The sequence below is a fragment of the Heptranchias perlo genome, chromosome 7 (genome assembly GCF_035084215.1).
Source record: "Heptranchias perlo isolate sHepPer1 chromosome 7, sHepPer1.hap1, whole genome shotgun sequence".
Classification (NCBI taxonomy): Eukaryota; Metazoa; Chordata; class Chondrichthyes; order Hexanchiformes; family Hexanchidae; genus Heptranchias; species Heptranchias perlo.
In genome coordinates, this window is record NC_090331.1 from 95169363 (window position 1) to 95186512 (window position 17150).

A 17150-nucleotide genomic window follows, 5' to 3' on the forward strand; every position below is an offset into this window, starting at 1 on the left:
AGAGGTTTTCTCATATTTCCGCATATACACCACTCACAGTTGATCAATATATTGATACCATGCGTTGATATTAAAGAATGTGCTATTTTTAAAAATATGGGGTCTTCGTGCACCTAATAAGTTGTTATCAGATCCCCATTGTGCACCATTTATTTCACAAACTACATGAAACCAGAAGCTTGTTGACTTGATGTGTTCATCTCTTTCCATTTTTGACGTTTCTTTAACCAGGTGACAGGAAGCATGGACTTCACAGTATGAACATGTTGGAGGCTGCACCCTCTGAACCTTCCCTCGACTTGGACAGCCTCAAGCTCCTTGAGGTAGGCAAATCCCACTGTACCTTTCATGTGCTTTCGAGAAACAGCTGCCCCATGCAGAACAAAATCATGCATACTAGGAAACTCCCAGGTTCAATCCCCGATCCGTGCTGAGTTAGCTGATTGAGGCCAAAGCAATAGTTGTGGAACTACACCTGATTGCAGTACCCCTGGGTTTGGGAAGAGAAGAACAGTCACTAAAGTGCACTTCAAATCAGGGTGAGGATAGGATCAGACTTGGCCGTGATGCCTCCAATAGTCAAATATTCTGCCCACACTTTTTTTCTTGAATGGTCAGCCAGGTGTCAGATGTGCATGGAGGCCCATTGCCATGTCTCCAAGCCAAGCTGCTCAAATCCAGACGGATAGAATTTCTGTTTGCTCAACACAGTGTGCACACTCTCTTCCCTTAGGGACAACCCCCCACTTAGCCAACTCCAGAGAGCTAGGGGGCAAATTGGCCCAGGGATCCAATGATATAGGTAAGAGTGCTGATGGGAGTATAATCAGCTAAATCTGAACAGTCTGCAAGCACAGAGCACTGGTAAGCATCCTGTCCAGCCCAGTATTAAGGCATTCGCTTATAAGTGAGAAAATTTCAGTGATCCCTCCAAATCTCTGGAATGAGCAGGGTTGACTGGTCAATCATCAATATGTCCGGGGATACTCAGTTGGATCCCAGAGGGTTGACGTGATGCTAACCTTTCATCACCGGGTGTGTCATCTTGGAGCACCTTGACCCCAAAGAGATCTCCCTTACTGCCCACACTCGTTGTCTATCTAGGCTTGCATGTAAAGAATGGCCATTTAGAATCATAAAATCTTAGAGCACAGAAGGTGGCCATTCGGCCCATCCTGCCTGTGCCGGCTGCTTGAATAAGCTATCCAATTAGTCCCACTCCCTTGCCCTTTCCCCATAGCCCTGTAAGTTTTTCCCCTTCAAGTATTTATCCAATTCCCTTTTGAAAGTTACTATTGAATCTGCTTCCACTACTCTTTCAGGCAGTGCATTCCGGATCATCATAACTTTCTACATAAAAAAATTCTCCTCATCTCCCCTCTGTTTCTTTAGCCAATTATCTTAAATCTATGCCCTCTGGTTTTTGACCCTCCTGCCATTGGAAATAATTTCTCTCTGTGAATGACTTACCAGAGGGTGGATACTGCCCATGACGCTGTAACCTAATAAATGAGTCAGAGTCTTCAGGAGAGGAAGTGAGAGGAGAACATTGGAGAGAACAGAGAAGTATGCAATTGGATATTGAGATGGGAGAGTTAATGCACTAGCAGGATGGACTTCTACGGGAAAGTGAATGAACTAGAGGGATGGGCCTCAATACGAATATACATACGTACATATGAACATACGTATTAAGAGCAGGAGTAGGCTATTTGGCCCCTCGAGCCTGCTATGCCATTTGATAAGATCATGGCTGATCTGATTGCGACCTCAATCCTACTTTCCTGTCTACCTACTATAACCTTTGACTCCCTTGTTAATCAGGAATCTATCTAACTCAGCCTTAAAAATATTCAATGACCCTGCCTCCACCGCTCTGCAGGGAAGGGAGTTCCACAGACTCACGACTCACGACCCTCTGAGAGAAAAAAATTCTCCTCATCTCTGTCTTAAATGGGAGACCCCATATTTTTAAACTGTGGCCCTTAGTTCTAGTCTCTCCCACAAGGTGAAACATCCTCTCAGCATCTACCCCTTCTAGTCCCCTCAGGATCTTATATGTTTCAATAAGATCACCTCTCATTCTTTTAAACTCCAATGTATACCCAACCTTTCCTCATAAGATAACCTCCTCATCCCAGGAATCAGTCGAGTGAACCTTCTCTGAACCGCCTCCAAAGCAATTATGCCCTTTCGTAAACAAGGAGACCAAAACTGCACACAGTATTCTAGATGTGGTCTCACCAATGCCCTGTACAACTGCAGCAAAACATCTCTACTTTTATATTCCATTCCCCTTGCAATAAATGACAACATTCCATTTGCCTTCCTAATCACTTGCTGTACCTGAATACTAACTTTTTGTGATTCATGTACTAGGACACCCAGATCCCTCTGTACCTCAGAGTTCTGCAATCTATCTCCATTTAAATAATATACTGCTTTTCTATTCCTCCTGTCATATTTTCCCACATTATACTCCATCTGCCAAATTTTTGCCCACTCACTTAACCAATCTATATCCTTTGGCAGACTCCTTATGTCCTCTTCACAACTTACTTTCCTACCTACCTTTGTGTCATCAGCAAATTTAGCAACCATACATTCGGTCCCTTCATCCAAGTCATTGATACAGATTGTAAATAGTTGAGGCCCAAGCACTGATCCCTGTGGCACTCCACTCGTTACATCTTGCCAACCTGATAATGACCCATTTATGCCTACTCTCTGTTTCCTGTTAGCTAACCAATCCTTTATCCGTGCTAATATGTTACCCCCTACACCATGAGCTCTTATTTTGTGTAGTAGCTTTTGATGTGGCACCTTGTCAAAAGCCTTCTGGAAATTCAAGTACACCACATCCACAGGGTCCCCTTTATCCACGTTGCTTGTTACTTCCTCAAAGAACTCTAATAAATTAGTCGAACACAATTTCCCTTTCTGAAAGCCGTGTGGACTCATTGAGATTTTCTAAGTGCCCTGCTATAACCTCCTTAATAATAGATTCTAGCATTTTCCCTATGACAGATGTTAAGCTAACTGGCCTGTAGTTTCCTGCTTTCTGTCTCCCTCCTTTCTTGAATAGAGGAGTTACATTCTCTATTTTCCAATCTGATGGGACCCTTTCAGAATCTAAGGAATTTTGGAAAATTAATACCAATGCATCTACTATCTCTGCAGCCACTTCTTTTAAGACCCTACGATGAAGTCCGTCAGGACCTGGGGACTTGTCAGCTTTTAGTTCTAATATTTCTTTCAGCACCCTTTCCCTGGTGATTGTAAATGTTTTATGTTCCTCCCTCCCTTTCACCTCTCGATTCACAATTATTTTTGGAATGTTATTTGTATCTTCTACAGTGAAGATGGACTCATAATATCTGTTCAACTCATCCGCCATTTCCTTATTCTCCATTATTAATTTCCTATACTCACTTTCTAAAGGACCAACGCTCACTTTACTTACTCTTTTCCTTTTTAAATACCCGTAGAAACTCTTACTATCTGTTTTTAAATTTCTAGCTAGCATTCTCTCGTACTCTAATTTCTCCCTCCTTATTATTCTTTTAGTCATTCTTTGCTGTTTTTTACATTCTGTCTAATCTTCTGACCTGCCACTAATCTTCGCAGAATTATATGCTTTTTCTTTCAATTTGATACTATCTTTAACTTCATTATGTGGAGATGCCGGTGATGGACTGGGGTGGACAAATGTAAAGAATCTTACAACACCAGGTTATAGTCCAACAATTTTATTTGAAAATTACAAGCTTTCGGAGGCTTTCTCCTTCGTCAGGTACTGGTGCCAGTTGCTCATGAATCGAAGCCCATTTCTTCCACACCAATCTTTGACTCACTAATTAAACTCTCTAATCTTATTTACCCAATGTCAATTTGCTCCTGGCTCAGGTAATAGTCCAGAGATTATTACCTTTGAGGTTCTGCTTTTTAACTTACTCCCTAAGCAGAACCTTTTCCCTCGACCTACCTATGTCGTTGGTACCTACGTGGACCACAACAACTGGATCCTCCCCCTCCCACTGCAAGTTCCTCTCCAGCCCACAGCCGAACCCTGGCACCAGGCAGGCAACACAACCTTCTGCACTGTCGTTCTCGGCTGCAGAGAACAGTGTCTATCCCCTGACTATACTGTCCCCTACTACCACTACATTCTGACTAACTCCCCCCGCTTGAATGGCTTCCTGTACCATGGTGCCATGGTCAGTTTGCTCATCCACCCTGCAGCCTCCGCTTTCGGCCATTCAGGCTGCAAGCACCTCAAACCTGTTGGACAATTGCAAAGACAGAGACTCCTCCACTTCTACCTTCTCGATCCCCTTCCCCGCCTTGCTCGCAGTCACACCCTGCTGTCCCTGATCACTGACCAATTCAGATGACCTTGGAACCGAATGTCCAGATATTTATCCACCTCCCTGATGTGTCGCAGTATCTGCAGTGCGGCCTCCAGCTCAATGACTCTGAGCCGAAGCTCCTCAAGCCGCAAACACTTACTGCAGACGTGTTTGCCCTGGATCGCACTGGCGTCCAGGAGCTCCCACATTCTGCAGTCGCAACACATCACCTGCCCTGCCATCTTTGTTATGTGTTAATTAATTTATTCTTCTTCTTAATTAAATTTATAATTTATAAACCCTACTACTCCCAATAAGTTTTACAACTGCTAGAAAACCTTCTACTACGACTACTAAAACCTTACAATTACCAAGTTACACTTGTTTTGAAAGTTAAACGAATGAAATACTCACCAACCAATCACTTCTGTGTTTCCCTATGACGTCACACTTGGGTTTTTCTCAGAATGTGGTGGGTGGGTTCTGACTGGCAGCGACTGAACTCCCGCTTTCTCTGCACTTCTCCCGGGCCCTCCTTATCCCCCTCCCTCTGATCTCCCTTAGCTCAGCTCTCCTGCTCTCGGGCCCTCCTTTATCCCCCTCTGATCTCCCTTAGCTCAGCTCTCCCGCTCTTGGGCCCTCCTTTATCCCCCTCCCTCCGATCTCCCTTAGCTCAGCTCTCCCGCTCTCGGGCCCTCCTTTATCCCCCTCCCTCTGATCTCCCTTAGCTCAGCTCTCCCGCTCTCGGGCCCTCCTTTATCCCCCTCCCTCTGATCTCCCTTAGCTCAGCTCTCCCGCTCTCGGGCCCTCCTTTATCCCCCTCCCTCCGATCTCCCTTAGCTCAGCTCTCCCGCTCTCGGGCCCTCCATTATCCCCCTCCCTCCGATCTCCCTTAGCTCAGCTCTCCCGCTCTCGGGCCCTCCTTTATCCCCCTCCCTCTGATCTCCCTTAGCTCAGCTCTCCCGCTCTCGGGCCCTCCTTTATCCCCCTCCCTCTGATCTCCCTTAGCTCAGCTCTCCTGCTCTCGGGCCCTCCTTTATCCCCCTCCCTCTGATCTCCCTTAGCTCAGCTCTCCCGCTCTCGGGCCCTCCTTTATCCCCCTCCCTCTGATCTCCCTTAGCTCAGCTCTCCCGCTCTCGGGCCCTCCATTATCCCCCTCCCTCCGATCTCCCTTAGCTCAGCTCTCCCGCTCTCGGGCCCTCCTTTATCCCCCTCCCTCTGATCTCCCTTAGCTCAGCTCTCCCGCTCTCGGGCCCTCCTTTATCCCCCTCCCTCTGATCTCCCTTAGCTCAGCTCTCCCGCTCTCGGGCCCTCCTTTATCCCCCTCCCTCTGATCTCCCTTAGCTCAGCTCTCCCGCTCTCGGGCCCTCCTTTATCCCCCTCCCTCCGATCTTGCTTAGCTCAGCTCTCCCGCTCTCGGGCCCTCCTTATCCCCCTCCGATCTCCCTTAGCTCAGCTCTCCCGCTCTCGGGCCCTCCTTTATCCCCCTCCCTCTGATCTCCCTTAGCTCAGCTCTCCCGCTCTCGGGCCCTCCTTATCCCCCTCCGATCTCCCTTAGCTCAGCTCTCCCGCTCTTGGGCCCTCCTTTATCCCCCTCCAATCTTGCTTAGCTCAGCTCTCCCGCTCTCGGGCCCTCCTTATCCCCCTCCGATCTCCCTTAGCTCAGCTCTCCCGCTCTCCGGCCCTCCTTTATCCCCCTCCCTCCGATCTCCCTTAGCTCAGCTCTCCTGCTTCCGGGCTCTCTTTTATCCGCCATTATATTAATGGAAGAGTTATTGTACTAGAGGAATGGGCTTCGATGGAAGAGTTAGGGTAATAGAGGGATGGGCTTAGATGGGGCAGTTAATGTACTAGATGGATGGATTTCAATGGGAGAGCGGTAGAAGAATGGGCAACATAGAGTTACATAGCGTCTACAGCACTGAAACAGCCCATTTGGCCCAACTGGTCTATGCCGGCGTTTATGCTCCACATGGGCCTCCTCCCAACCCTCTTCTTCTAGCCCTATCAGCATATCATTTATTCCTTTCTCCCTCATCTAGCTTCCCCATAAATGCATCTGTGCTATTTGTCTCAACTACTGGTAGCGAGTTCCACATTCTAACCACCCTTTGGGTAAAGAGGTTTCTCCTGAATTTCCTATTGGATTTATTAGTGACTATCTTATATTTATGTCCTCTAGTTTTGGACTCCCCGCAACTCGACACATCCTCTCTATGTCTACCTTATCAAACCTCTTCATAATTTTAAGGACCTCTATTAGATCATCCCTCAGGCTTCTCTTTTCTAGAGAAGAGAGCTCCAGCCTATTCAGCTTTTCCTGATCAGTATAACCTCTCTGTTCTGGTATCATCCTTGTGAATCTTTTTTGCACCTTCTCGAGAGCCTCTATATCCTTTCTATAATATGGAGACCAGAAGTGTGCCCCGTACTTAAGTGTGGTCTAACCAAGGTTCAATACATGTTTACCATAACTTCTCCGATTTTCAGTTCTATCCCTCTAGAAATTAACTCCAGGGCTTGGTTTGCCTTTTTTTAAGGCCTTATTAACCTGCGTTGCTACTTTTAGTGATTTGTATATCTGTACCCCCAGATACCTTTGCTCCTCTACCCCATTTAGACTCTTATTATCTAAGTAGTACGTGGCCTCGTTATTCTTCCTATCAAAATGCATCACCTTGCACTTATCTATATTGAAATTCATTTGCCAATTACATGCCCATTCTGTAAGTTTATTAATGTTTTGTATCTTGTTGCGGTCCTCCCCAATATTAACTATACCCCTCAATTTGGTGTCATCTGCAAATGTTGAAATTGTACTTCCGATTTCCGAGTCCAAATTGTTTTTGTAAATTGCGAACAACAGCGGTCCCAGTATCCATCCTTGTGGAACACCACTTCCCACCTTTTGCCAGTTGAGTAACTACCCTTAACCCCTGCTCTCTGTTACAGAGCGGAGTTAGAATAATAGAACGATAGACATCTTGTCCTTGACTTTTCTCGTGTTCCAATGAAACTAGTTGCCTGTGTGCCATGAGATGGGGGTAAAGGAAGAGTTCTGGAATCTGCAAAAACACACTGCACTAGTGCCACTCGAGTAGGGGGTGAAAACAATCCGCCAGGATTCCTACTCTTAATAACGATTCAGTTGGCCCTGTTCTGGTGTGTGTGCATGTGAGGTTTGGGGAGTGGCGGAGGGGGGGGGATGCAGGGAGTGAGGATAAGATCTGGCTCAGGTGTGATGTCTTCTCTGATCCAGTAACCTGCCCGCCCATGAAGTGTAACCAATTGGGTAAGTTACCAGCGGGCTGCTGGTACCTAGTGAACCGAAGAGACAACACTTTCAGGAAAGATTTGGGGAGGGGGGGTGGAGGGTAGAATTTGGCCTAAAATAAAGTGAAGTTCCCAGACTAAAGTGTTTAATTTGTTTTCTCTCCAGGTGATTGGCCGGGGTCGGTATGGTGCAGTGTACAAAGGGTCTTTGGATGAACGCCCGGTTGCTGTGAAAATCTTCAGTGCCTCAAACCGTCAGAACTATATCAACGAGAGAGACATATACAGGCTTCCACTGATGGAGCATGATAACATAGCCCGCTTCATAGTGAGCGAGGAAAGAATATCTAGTGACGGCAGAACGGAGTATCTGCTGGTGATGGAGTACTATCCCAATGTAAGTCGTCTGGATGGGTCCACTGGGAGGGTCAGAGTAACCAAACACACAAAATAACCCAGAGCATTGACTGTTGCCAATGGGAATGGTGGGCATGTGAAACTTGTGTTCTATGGTGGAACCTCCATTGCCCACCATAACGGAGGGAGCCCTCTGGCGTATAATAGGGTTTGTCGGGTAATCGAGATTCCCCAGATTTTGGAGATTCACCAGCAATACCATAACACAGGGAAATGTACAGTGCCAATAACAGAAACTGAAGATTGCTCATTCTTGTCCTGCTTTATGTTGGGAAGATCTTACTGGACTGTGCAATGAGGTCCTGCAGAAGTTTTGGTCCTGGGAAAATTCTGATGGGTAAATGGAGTGTGGATAATGGAGGTTCTGTTATCGGGTACATGTTTTCAGTAGGAGCTGGTGGAGGGGAAGGATCCCACCACCACCTACTTAGGAAAATTTACCGATTTATTTATTGATATATGTATGCATTTCTTTTTATATTATATATATATATATATTTTATATTTTATATATATATATTTCTTTTGATTTTACCATTCAACTGGATATATACTTAGGAACGTTTTTATTATGCATAACATTATTCCTACTTATATATCCTATTCAATTCTGAGAAACGGCCAGCAGTATAATTATACATTCTGTCCTTCCGGTGATGGGTAAAAATTTTGAGCTCTATAGCACTGGGGTACAGTACTGGTGAGTACAAGTCTGTCACTGTATAACACAGGTATGGTACTGGTGTAAAGGTATGTGACTGTATAACACGTGTACAGTACTGGTGAGTACAGGTCTGTCACTGTATAACGGGTACAGTACTGGTGGGTACAGGTCTGTCAGTGTATAACATGGTACAGTATTGGTGTATAGGTCTGTCACTGTATAACACATGTACAGTACTGGTGGGTACAGGTCTGTCACTGTATAAAGGGTACAGTACTGGTGGGTACAGGTCTGTCACTGTATAAAGGGTACAGTACTGGTGGGTACAGGTTTGTCAGTGTATAACACTGGGATACAGTTCTGGTGGGTACAGGTCTGTCAGTGTATAACATTGGAGTACAGTACTGGTGGGTACAGGTCTGTCACTATAACACTGGGGTACAGTACTGGTGTTTAGGTCTGTGACTGTATAACGGGTACAGTACTGGTGGATACGGGTCTGTCAGTGTATAACCGGGGGACAGTACCAGTGTACAGATCTGTCACTGCATAACACGGGTACAGTCCTGGTGTATAGGTCTGTCATTGCATAACACGGGTACAGTTCTGGTGTATAGGTCTGTCAATGGTAGTGGCAGGAGCAGTTTGAGGTGATGTATAGCATACCACCAGTATACTGATTGAAAATGTTATTTTTCCTAGTTATTTTTGGTAGCAACATGTAAGTCTGGTGATAACACACCAAATGGAAAGTTAGTTATACAGATTTACAGCAGAGAAAGACCATTCAGCCCAACTTGTCTATACCGGTATTTATACTTCACATGAGCTTCTTTCCACTTTAATTACTTCTGCACCCTGCCCTTTATCCCCCTATTCCCTTGCCCATCATGTACGCAGCAAGCCTTCCCTTAAATGCATCAATTGTAGCTGCTTCAACCCCTCCATGCGACGACGAGTCCCACATTCTTTATTTGATCTGTTAATGGCTATCTTATGTTTATGCCCCCTTGTTCTGAACTCACCCACATGTGGAAACAGTTTCTCCACATCCACCCTATCGAACCCCTTCATAATTTTAAAGACCTCGATCAGGTCTCCTCTTTGTTTTCTCTTTCCCAGAGAAAAGAGCCTCAGCCTGCTCAGTCTTTCCTGAGGTTGAGCAGTACTTGATCAGACACCATGGCACCTACATAAGGACAAGTACTGTCCCTGTAGGCACTGGGTCACAGTCCCAGAGAAAGCGCGGGAATCCCCCCCAGTGCCCAGTATAAAGGAGCAGCCCAGAGAAAGCGTGGGAATCTTTCCCCCCCCCCCCCCCCCAACCCCGGCCAGTGGCCGGGTATAAAGGAAAAAATAATCAAAAAGTCACGTCACAATACAAGGCGGAGCAGCGAGAGTAAGTTACAGATATATATTTAGTTTATTGGTTAAGTGTTGGTGGTTAGTGTTTTAGTGTTAGCTAAACAATTAAATAGCCTTAAAGCTAAACAAAGAGTTTAAGTAACTGTTATCTAACATGGCAGGACAGCTGGGGCCCGTCACCTGCACATCCTGTGTCATGTGGGAATTCCAGAACACTTTGTGTGTCCCGGTAAACCACATGTGCAGCAAGAGCCGCCAACTGCTCAAGCTCAAGCTCAGAATTTCTTATCTTGAGGGGCGGCCGGTGTCACTACAGTGCATATGGGAAGCTGAGAGTTTTGTGGATAGCACGTTTCAGGAGGTGGTCATCCCACTGCGACACAGAGTTCGGGTGGAGAGGGAGTGGGTGACCACCAGACGGACTAGGAGGAAGAGGCAGGCAGTGCAGGAATCCCCTGGAATTCACAAACCAGTATTCAGTGTTAAATACTAGTGAGGGTGATGACGCCTTGGGGGAGTGCACTCAGGAGCAAATCCACGACACAGGGGAGACTCTGCTGCACAGGGGGGTACAAAAAAGTGTAGAAATGCAGTTATTATAGGGGATTCGATAGTCAGGGGAATAGACAGGCGTTTCTGCAACTGCTGACGTGAGTCCTGCTTGGTGTGTTGCCTGTCTAATGCCAGGGTAAAGGATATTACTGAGAGGGTGCAGAACATTTTGAGGGGGGAAGGAGGACAGCCAGAAGTCGTGGTCCCTGTGGGAACCAATGACATAGGAAGGAAAACGGTTTCAGGAGCTAGGGAGGACGTTAAAAAGCAGGACTTCAAAGGTAGTAATCTCTGGATTATCCCCAGTGCCACGCGCTAGTGAGTATAGGAATGATAGGATAAGACAGGTTAATGCGTGGCTGGCGAAATAGTGCAGGAGGGAGGGCTTCAGATTCCTGGGGCATTGGGACCAGTTCTGGGGCAGGAGAAATCTGTAAAAGCTGGATGGGTTGCACCGCAACAAAGCTGGGACCAATGTCCTCGTGGGGAGGTTAACTAGTGCTGTGGGGGAGGGTTCAAACTAATTTGGCAGGGGAATGGACACCAGGATGAAACATTAGAGAGGGGAAACAAGGTGCACAGAGGAGTGGGAGAGACAAATAGCACTAGAGTAAAGAATAGTTCAGAAATAGGAGGAATCAAAAAGGGAGCAAATGCGAGGCAATCTAAGACGACTTTGGAGTAAATGCATGTAGTGTGGTAAATAAGGTTGGTAAGCTACAAGCTCAAGTCACTACTATGATATAGTGGCAATAACAGAGACCTGGCTCAAAGAAGGGGAGGATTGGGTACTTAATATTCCGGGCTACATGGCATTCAGGAAAGATAGGGAAGGAAAGGGTGGGGGTGGGTGGGGGTAGGTGGCAGTATTGATCAAAAAAAACTATTATAGCACTGGAAAGAGATGATGTAGTTGAGGGTTCAAAGACAGAATCTATTTGGTTAGAATTAAGGAAAAATAGAGGCTCTATTACGCTACTGGGTGTATATTATCGACCACCAAATAGTGGGAAGGAGATAGAGGAGCAAATTTGCAGGCAAATTACAGAAAGATGCAAGAACTATAGTGATAATGGGGGACTTCAATTGTCCTAATATAGACTGGGATAGTCACAGTGTAAAGCGGACAGCAGGGAAGGAATTCCTGAAATGTATACAAGGGAGCTTTCATGATCATTGTGTTTCCAGCCCAATGAGGAAGGAAGCAGTGCTGGATCTAGTTCTGGAGAATGAAGTGGGGCAAGTGGAGCATGTTTCAGTGGGGGAGTATTTGGGTAACAGTGATCACAATATCATTAGGTTTAGAATAGTTATGGAAAAGGACAAGGAACAAATAAGCATAAAAATACTTAACTGGAGAAGGGCTAATTTCAGTGAGTTGAAAAGGGATCTTGCCTTTGTGGATTGGAATCATAAATTGGTAGGCAAAACAGTAATTGAACAATGGGACGCCATCAAAGAGGAGTTGGTTTGGGTACAGAGTAGACACATCCCTATGAGGGGAAAGGAAGGGCATCCAAAGCTAGAGCTCCCTGGATGACTAAAGATATAGAGATGAAAAGGAGACTTATGACAAATGTAAGGTTCATAATACAGTAGAGAACCAGGCTGAATACAGAAAGTACAGAGGAGATCTAAAAAAGGGAATAAAAGAGGCAAAGAGAGAGTATGAGAACAGAATAGTGGCTAATATAAAAAGGGAACCCAAAAGTCTTTTATATACATAATAATAGTAAAAGGGTAGTCAAAGGAAGGGTGATGCCGATTAGGGACAAAAAAGGAGATCTTCTCGTGGAGGCAGAGGGTATGGTTGAGGTACTAAATGAATACTTCACATCGGTCTTCACTAGAGAAGAGGATGCTGCCAATGTCACAGTTTAGGAGGAGGTAGTGGCGATATTGGATAGGATAAAAATAGATAAAGAGGAGGTACTTAAAAGATTGGCAGTACTCAAAGTAGAAAAGTCACCCGGTCCGGATGGGATACATCCTAGGTTACTGAGGGAAGTAAGGATAGAAATTGCAGAGGCTCTGGCCGTAATCTTCCAATCCTCCTTAGATATGAGGAAGGTGCCAGAGGACTGGAGGATTGCAAATGTTACACCCCTGTTCAAAAAAGGGGAGAGGGATAAACCCGGCAATTACAGGCCAGTCAGCCTAACGTCGCTGGTGGGGAAACTTTTAGAGACAATAATCCGGGACAAAATTAATTGACACTTGGAAAAGTAGGGCTAATAAATGAAAGTCAGCACAGGTTTGTTAAAGGGAAATCGCATTTGACTAACTTGATTGAGTTCTTTGATGAAGTAACGGAGAGAGTTGATAAGGATAGTGCAGTGATGTTGTGTATATGGACTTTCAAATGGCATTTGATAAAGTACCACATAATAGACTTGTTAGCAAAATTAAAGCCCATGGGATTAAAGGGACAGTGCCAGCATGGATACAAAATTGGCTAATGGACAGAAAAAAAAGAGTAGTGGTGAACGGTTGTTTTTCAGACTGGAGGCAAGTATACAGTGGTGTTCCCCAGGGGTCGGTATTAGGACCATTGCTCTTTTTGATAAGACCATAAGAGATAGGAGCAGGAGTAGGCCATTCGGCCCCTCGAGCCTGCTTTGCCATTCAATTACCTCAACTCCACTTTCCCGCCTTTTCCCCATATCCTCTGACTCCCTTGCTGATCAAAAAATTGTCTAACTCAGCCTTGAATGTATTCAATGACTCAGCCTCCACAGCTTTTTGGGGTAAAGAATTCCAAAGATTCACAACCCTCTGGGAGAAGAAATTTCTCCTCATTTCCATCTTAAATGGGTGACCCCTTATTCTGAGACTATGCCCCCTAGTTTTAGATTCCCTCATGAGGGGTAACATCCTCTCAGCATCTACCCTATCGAGTCCCCTCAGAATCTTGTATATTTCAATAAGATCTCCTCTCATTCTTCTAAACTCCAATGAGTATAGACCCAACCTGTTCAATCTTTCCTCATAAGACAACCCTTCCATACCCGGAATCAACCTAGTGAACCTTCTCTGAACTGCCTCCAATGCAAGTATGTCCTTCCTTAAATAAGGGCACCAGAACTGTATGCAGTACTCCAGGTGTGGTCTCACCAGCACCCTGTGCAGTTGTAGCATGACTTCCCTGCATTAATACTCTATCCCCTTAGAAATAAATGCCAATATTCTGTTTGCCTTCTGGATTACCTGCTGCACCTGTATGTTGACTTTTTGCGTTTCATGTACGAGGACACCCAGATCCCTCTGTACCGCAGCATTTTGTAATATTTCTCCATTCAAATAATATTTTGCTTTTTTATTTTTCCTCCCAAAGTGGATGACTTCACATTTTCCCACATTATATTCCATCTGCCAAATTTTTGCCCATTCCCTTAACCTGTCAATATCCCTTTGCAGACACTTTGTGTCCTCATTGCAACTTGCTTTTCTACCTTTCTTTGTATCATCAGCAAATTTGGCCACAATACACACTGTTCCTTCATCCAAGTCATTGATATATATTGTAAATAGTTGAGGCCCCAGCACTGATCCCTGCGGCACCCCGCTAGTCACAGATTGCCATTTTGAAAATTACCCTTTTTTCCCGACTCTTTGTTTTCTGTTAGTTAGCCAATCCTCTATCCATGCCAGTATATTACCCCCAACACCATGAGCTCTTATGTTGTGCAGTAATCTTTTATGTGGCACCTTATCGAATGCCTTTTGGAAATCCAAATATACTGCATCCATTGGTTCCCCTTTATCCACCCTGCCCGTTACTTCCTCAAAGAACTCTAATAAATTTGTCAGACATCATTTCCCCTTCATAAAACCATGTTGACTCTCCTTGATTTATTATGAGTCTCCAAATGTCCTGCTACTACTTCCTTAATAATGGATTCTAGCATTTTCCCAATGACAGATGTTAGGCTAACTGGTCTATAGTTATCTGCTTTCTGTCTCAGTCCCTTCTTGAATTCTGGAAGATTACAACCAATGCATCCACTATCTCTGTAGCCACTTCCTTTAAGACCCTCGGATGCAAGCCATCAGGTCCAGGGGACTTGTCAGCCTTTAGACCCATTAGTTTAACCAGTACTTTTTCTCTACTGATAGGAATTGTTTTTAATTCCTCCCCTTTGCCCCTTGATTTTCTACTATTATTGATATATTATTAGTGTCTTCTACTGTGAAGACAGATACAAAATATCTGTTCAATTCCTCTGCCATTTCCTTGTTTTCCATTATTATTTCCCCAGTCTCATCCTCTAAGGGACCAATGTTTACTTTAGCTACCCTCTTCCTTTTTATATACTTGTAGAAGCTTTTACTGTCAGTTTTTATATTTCTTGCTAGTTTACTCTCATAATTTATTTTCTCCCTCTTTATTATTCTTTTAGTCATCCTTTGCTGGTTTTTAAAGTTTTCCCAATCTTCGGGCGTACCAGTAATCTTTGTCATGTTGTATGCATTTTCTTTTAACCTGATACCATCCTTGACTTCCTTAGTTAGCCATGGTTGGTTCACCCTTTTTGTGGAGTCTTTTTCCTCCTCTATATTAATGACCTGGACTTGGGTATAGAGGGTATAATTTCAAGATTTGCAGATGACACAAAACTGAGAAATGCAGTAAACAATGTGGAGGATAGTAACAGACTTCAGGAGGACATAGACAGGCTGGTGAAATGGGCAAACGCATGGCAGATGAAATTTAACACAGAGAAGTGTGAAGTGATACATTTTGGTCGGAAGAATGAGGAGAGGCAATATAAACTAAATGGTACAATTTTAAAGGGGGTGCAGGAACAGAGAGACCTGGGGATGTACATACACAAATCTTCGAAGGTTGCAGGACAAGTTGAGAAGGCTGTTTTTAAAAAAAACATATGGGGCCCTGGGCTTTATTATTAGAGGCATAGAGTACAATAGCAAGGAAGTTATGCTAAACCTTCATAAAACACTGGTTAGGCCTCAGCTGGAGTATTGTGTTCAATTCTGGGCACCACAGTTTAAGGAGGATGTCAAGGCCTTAGAGAGGGTGCAGAAGAGATTTACTAGAATAGTTCTAGGGGCTTCAGTAATGTGGAGAGACTGGAGAAGCTGGGATTGTTCTCCTTGGAGCAGAGAAGGTTAAGGGGAGATTGGTTAGAGGTGTTCAAAATCATGAACAATTTTGATAGTAAATAAGAAGAAACTGTTTCCAATGGCAGAAGGGTCGGTAACCAGAGGACACAAATTTAAGGTGATCAGCAAAAGAGCCAGAGGCGATATGAGGAAATATTTTTTTTACGCAGAGATGATGATCTGGAATACACTGCCTGAAAGGGTGGTGGAAGCAGATTCAGTAGTAACTTTCAAAGGGGAATTGGATAAATACTTGAAGGGAAAAAATTACAGGGCTATGGGGAAGGAGCAGAGGAGTGGGACTAATTGGGTAGCTCTTTCGAAGAGTCGGCACAGGCACGATGGGCCGAATGGCCTCCTTCTGTCCTGTAACATACTATGATACGATACATAACAACCAGTTCAATGGGAAGATAATGGAATGGGTTATACTTTGGCCTTTCACCTTTCAAATCCAGTCCAAGCTGATGGGATGAAAGAGACTATTTGCTCGACTGCCTGAGAACTGTCCTCCTTCCCCACCCCGGATCTGTATAATTATTACCTTACGCCAGCCCTCACCTTGTATCTGCTGTGCCCTAACCCCATCCTAAACCAACTTCTGAGCACAGAACTATCTCTCTTAACTTAGTGCTGACATTGTCCTCAATACTGTTCCGTCACCCTTTAAAACGGCCAATAGCACATTCCTGAAAAATCCCACCCTAAACTCCTCCATCCTCTTCAACTACAGTCCAATCTTTAATCTCCCATTCCTCTCTAAAGTCCTGGTCTGTGTTGTCAGTTTCAGCTCCATACTCACCTCTTCCATTATTTCTTGTTGAAATTCCTTCAATTCGGTCTACACTCACAACACCAGTAAGTCACCATGTGCTACTGTTCTTTGTTCCCTTCGCCCACTCCGCAGCATTCAGTGTGGTTTACTGCTCCATCCTTCTCCACCCTTTTCTCTTTCATGGCATTGCCCTTGTCTGTTTCCATTCCTACATTGCCCAAAGTAGCCACTGTATCTCCTGCAATGATTCCTCGCCTCAACCTCACTCAGTCACCTCAGCAGTTCCATTCTGGGCACCCCTCCTATTCTTCATCTACATGTTGCCAACGGACTTCATCTCTGGCACGGGGGCTGGCTTCCATATTGGTACTGACAACAACCGCTTCAGCACTCAGCCACCTCCATCGACTCAGGGAGCACCACTGTGCTGTCTGGCTGCTTGTTGACATCATGTTGCAAATCAGTCAGGACTTAAAACTGGCAATACCAAAGCCTTCCTGTTCCGCTGCTGCCAAAAGACTGCACTCCGGCCCCCCAACTACATCACCCTGTTTGCTCAGGCACAACTTGTTTGACTTTCAGCTGAGCTTCCAGCCCCATACCCTGTATATCACTAATACTGCTGTCTGTT

General features: G+C 44.9%; 1 protein-coding gene across 1 annotated transcript in view; it reads left to right on the forward strand.

Annotated features, from left to right (window-relative positions):
* bmpr2b (bone morphogenetic protein receptor, type II b (serine/threonine kinase)) overlaps positions 1–17150 on the forward strand; it is a 156315-nt gene that overhangs the window by 112311 nt on the left and 26854 nt on the right. The window contains exons 5-6 of the mRNA XM_067988231.1: positions 232–323; positions 7789–8019. Coding sequence (XP_067844332.1) covers positions 232–323; positions 7789–8019 — 323 coding nt within the window. The remainder of the gene's footprint in view (positions 1–231; positions 324–7788; positions 8020–17150) is intronic.